General features: G+C 32.6%; 1 protein-coding gene across 5 annotated transcripts; it reads left to right on the top strand.

Moving 5' to 3' along the window:
* Positions 1-1289: 1289 nt before the first annotated feature.
* LOC145133649 (thionin-like protein) lies at positions 1290-3291 on the top strand. Of its 5 annotated transcripts, none has more exons than XM_079068585.1 (3): positions 1290-1606; positions 2133-2432; positions 2818-3291. In XM_079068585.1, exon 3 carries the CDS (start codon positions 2824-2826, stop codon positions 3208-3210), a length of 387 nt encoding a protein of 128 aa, XP_078924711.1. In that variant the 5' UTR covers positions 1290-1606; positions 2133-2432; positions 2818-2823; the 3' UTR covers positions 3211-3291. The 5 variants fall into 5 exon arrangements, with proteins under 5 accessions (XP_078924711.1, XP_078924709.1, XP_078924708.1 ...); XM_079068583.1 differs by having other exon boundaries at positions 2807-3291; XM_079068582.1 differs by lacking the exon at positions 2133-2432.
* Positions 3292-3507: the final 216 nt, after the last annotated feature.

Below are 3507 nucleotides of genomic sequence, written 5' to 3'. Positions count from 1 at the left end.
AACATACATGATGCAGAGTCCGAGCTTCCTCTTAGACATGAGAAGATGCAAAGTGGGGCTACACTTTTGTTGTGGACAGATGTTAAAAATGAAACAAGGGCTGGCTTTGAAGAGTAAAAACAATAGTGTATCTTTTTCATGTATTCTTAAAAGGCATGGGAGAAGGCAGGTGGTTAGAGAATATGTGTCATTTTAAGTTTAAGTAATAGAATGCTTATTAAAAATACAATTTTAGTTTTCGCCCACTTTAGCCAATGCGAGCTTTTGATTTTACAAAAAAGCAATAACATAACTTGTATTTTTATCTATTAATTGTGATTTCTGCATTTTGAACTACTATATTATATAATAATTTGATGATAATAATTTAATAGCAATGCACTTTCAATCAATATGAATCATATCATTCAGACTTTCACTTTTGCTAAATGCAAGAAAATAACTTTGTTTCAACTTATATCAAAAACAAAAAAAACATACATTTATCTTTCATCCAAAGCAATAAAGCATTTTTATTTTAGACCAAAATGGCAACATATTCTTTTTAAATCAAAATAGAAACTTAGTTTCTCTTATATCCAAAAAAAATATCATACTTTTATTTTTATCAAAAACAACAATATACTTTTTAACAAAACAACAATATGTCTATTTTTCAACCAACAACAATAATATAATTTTATTTGTAACCCAAAATAACAATATATTTTGTTTTTAATGCAACATATTTTTATTTATAACCAAAAACTGCTACTACTTTAAATGAAACCATTTTCCAAAAGACAATTACTCGCCCAAAAGAGATTGGGAGATCAAATGACATGTTTCACGATGACAATCAATAAAGCTCAATGACAAACAATTATGAATATAGGTATTTATCTTCCAGAATCGGTTTTCTTGCGTGATCAACTTTATGTGTCATTATCTGGACCATATGCCAATACAAAGGTATCGTTGAATCCCGACAAGCAATTCAATGAAAGTGAATTCTATACATCAAATGTGGTGTATAAATAAGTGTTTTACAAGATGACTCTTCTTAATAAATGTTTAGAAGTAGAAAATTGTTTGCGCAAAAAAAATTAATCACCTCTAAAAACTAATTTATGAAAAACTATTGGCACCTGTCGCTTGGCGCGGGTAAACGACTAGTATATATATATATATATATATATATATATATATATATATATATATATATATATATATATATATATATATATATATATATATATATATATATATATATATATATATATATATATATATCGCACTTTTGCCCCTGGAAGACTAACCCTAAAATCACACATTCACGCTTCTCTTCTAGGTTCCGGACTTCCAGCCGACTCATTATTTCAAATTGACAAAATCAAATTTTCAGCTATGGTCCGATGATCGGTCGATCGTTTTCATCATTCATTTTCATCGAAGTCAACTAATCGAGTACACCATCGTCGATCAATAGGAAGCTATTGCGACCAGTGACCATTGTCTAGCAAGCAGCGTCCAGCAAGCAGCGACCTGTGACCCTTCTCTTCTTTAATCAATCGACGCACAGCTCTTCTTCTCTTCGATCGACGCCAAGCACAAGAAAAAATCGCAGGTAATATATCAACATCAAACTCGAAATTGGACCTCTGATTTCATTCTTTCTTGAAATTGATAACAGGTTGATCTGATTTCTCTTCTCTTCTTTAATCGACGCCACTAGTTGACATTTCACCCTTCAAATACATTGTTGAAACTGATTTCTGTTTTCTTATTGATCTGATTTCGAATTTGAGCTTGTTTGTACTGTTAATCTGATGTTGTGCTAATTTGTACTCTTGAAATCGATTTCTGATTTTCTGATTTCGGATTTGAGCTTATGTGAACTGTTTGAATCTGACTTTTTGCTAATTTGTACTCTTGAAACTGATTTTTGATGTTCTTATGTAGAATTTGTGCTTATTTGAACTGTGAAGCTGATGTTTGTGCTGTTGAAACCTAATCTGTGTAGAATTGTTGAATTTGATATTACATTGGTTGAAACCTAAGCTGATTTTTGTACTCTTGAAACTGATTTTTGATGTTCTTATTTAGAATTGTTGAAACCTAATTTTTTCTGCCACATTGCGGGTATTTATCAGGTTTAGGGTCGGGTTTCGGGTTTTTGGGTCCGATAAGAAACCCGTCGGGTATCAGGTCGGGGTCGGGGACACATTTAGAAATCGGGTTCGGGTTTGGGAAATCATGACCCGTCCCGTTGCCATTCCTAATAACAGCACAAGAAAGTTAGGGGTTAAAATGTTAATTCCGAAACTTCATACCGTAGAAAACATCATGAGTAAATCATAAGGGTGCAACTTTAACATTCCAATTAGTTGACAAATAAAGGACGCCGGAGAAATCGACCCAAACCCTAGCTATCTACTCACACTATAACGAAGGTACTGTATAATGATTCTTAATGCTGATGATTTTTTGTGCGTTTTGAGTTATTCACTCAAAGAACCAGTCTGATTTTACAGTAATCATAAATTCGATTCGACTGGGAGATTTTGGTAGGGTTTATATGATGACTCCATGGTTTCAGTTTTCTATACAGCTACTTGAAAACTAGTTTCACCTGAAATTCCAGTGTTATGTTTGAAATATTTTGTTTTGGATTGAGTTGTTCAAAATCACGTAAAGAGTTGGAAATAGGGTTTATTCTAGTTCCAATTTCTGTTAAGTTTCTTCTCATTTTGACTACGGAAAAAAGTTTTGATCTTGTAGGATTTTGTTGTATTGAGCAAGTTGTGATGAAAATGTTAGAATGTAGTAATTTTTCAGGAAGAAATGGTAGATTGGTGGATATCTTTGGTGGGGGCAGCAGTTCCTGCATTGGTGGCAGGTCAAGCTTTAAGAATGAAGAACAGAAGAGCAGAAGAGCAAAGATTGAAGAGTGCTCGAGGTCGTGAAAAAAGTTCTGATGATATATTTGTATGTGAAAGGGTATGCACTTCAAAAAGAATGTTGAAAAAAGTTGGTGCATTCTCAAAAGATCCAAATCCAGATACATGTGTCACTGTTTGTGGTGTCTCTGAACTCGATGCTTGTGCTGATGCTTGTGCAAGAACTGTTTGTGTCAACCAACATCAAGTCCCAAATTGGAATGATATTTGCCTCAAAAGATGCCAAAGCGAGTGCTTAAAGCTTTCAAACACTTTGCCTCTTTCTTCATAACATTTTTCTTCTGTTATTTATGTATGAAACTTTGATCACTGAGTTATGTTTTAAATATGAGATGTTCGTTTGTTTTTTTTCCTTTAGTGTTTCCATTGATATGTTCTTTAACTTGCTTGTAAGTGGGTAGTTTTTTTTTTTAAGGTTTAATGCCTAAATAAGAAAGAAATTGTAAGTACAATGTTATACTTGAGTAGATTTTTCAAAGTAATAGTCAATGATCCCCACTTGATGATACACAGAAAAATAAATCGGAAAAGTATGCGATTTTTTTATTGTCGCTATTTGTAAATGTAC

Source organism: Lactuca virosa, chromosome 8 (genome assembly GCF_052849685.1).
Source record: "Lactuca virosa cultivar CGN04683 chromosome 8, Lactuca_virosa_CGN04683_v6, whole genome shotgun sequence".
Lineage (NCBI taxonomy): Eukaryota > Viridiplantae > Streptophyta > Magnoliopsida > Asterales > Asteraceae > Lactuca > Lactuca virosa.
This window is presented reverse-complemented; position numbering and strand designations above follow the sequence as displayed.

Excerpts from the sequence above, each read along its gene's own strand:
- LOC145133649 (XM_079068582.1), top strand. The coding sequence starts at position 2,824 with ATGGTAGATTGGTGGATATCTTTGGTGGGGGCAGCAGTTCCTGCATTG.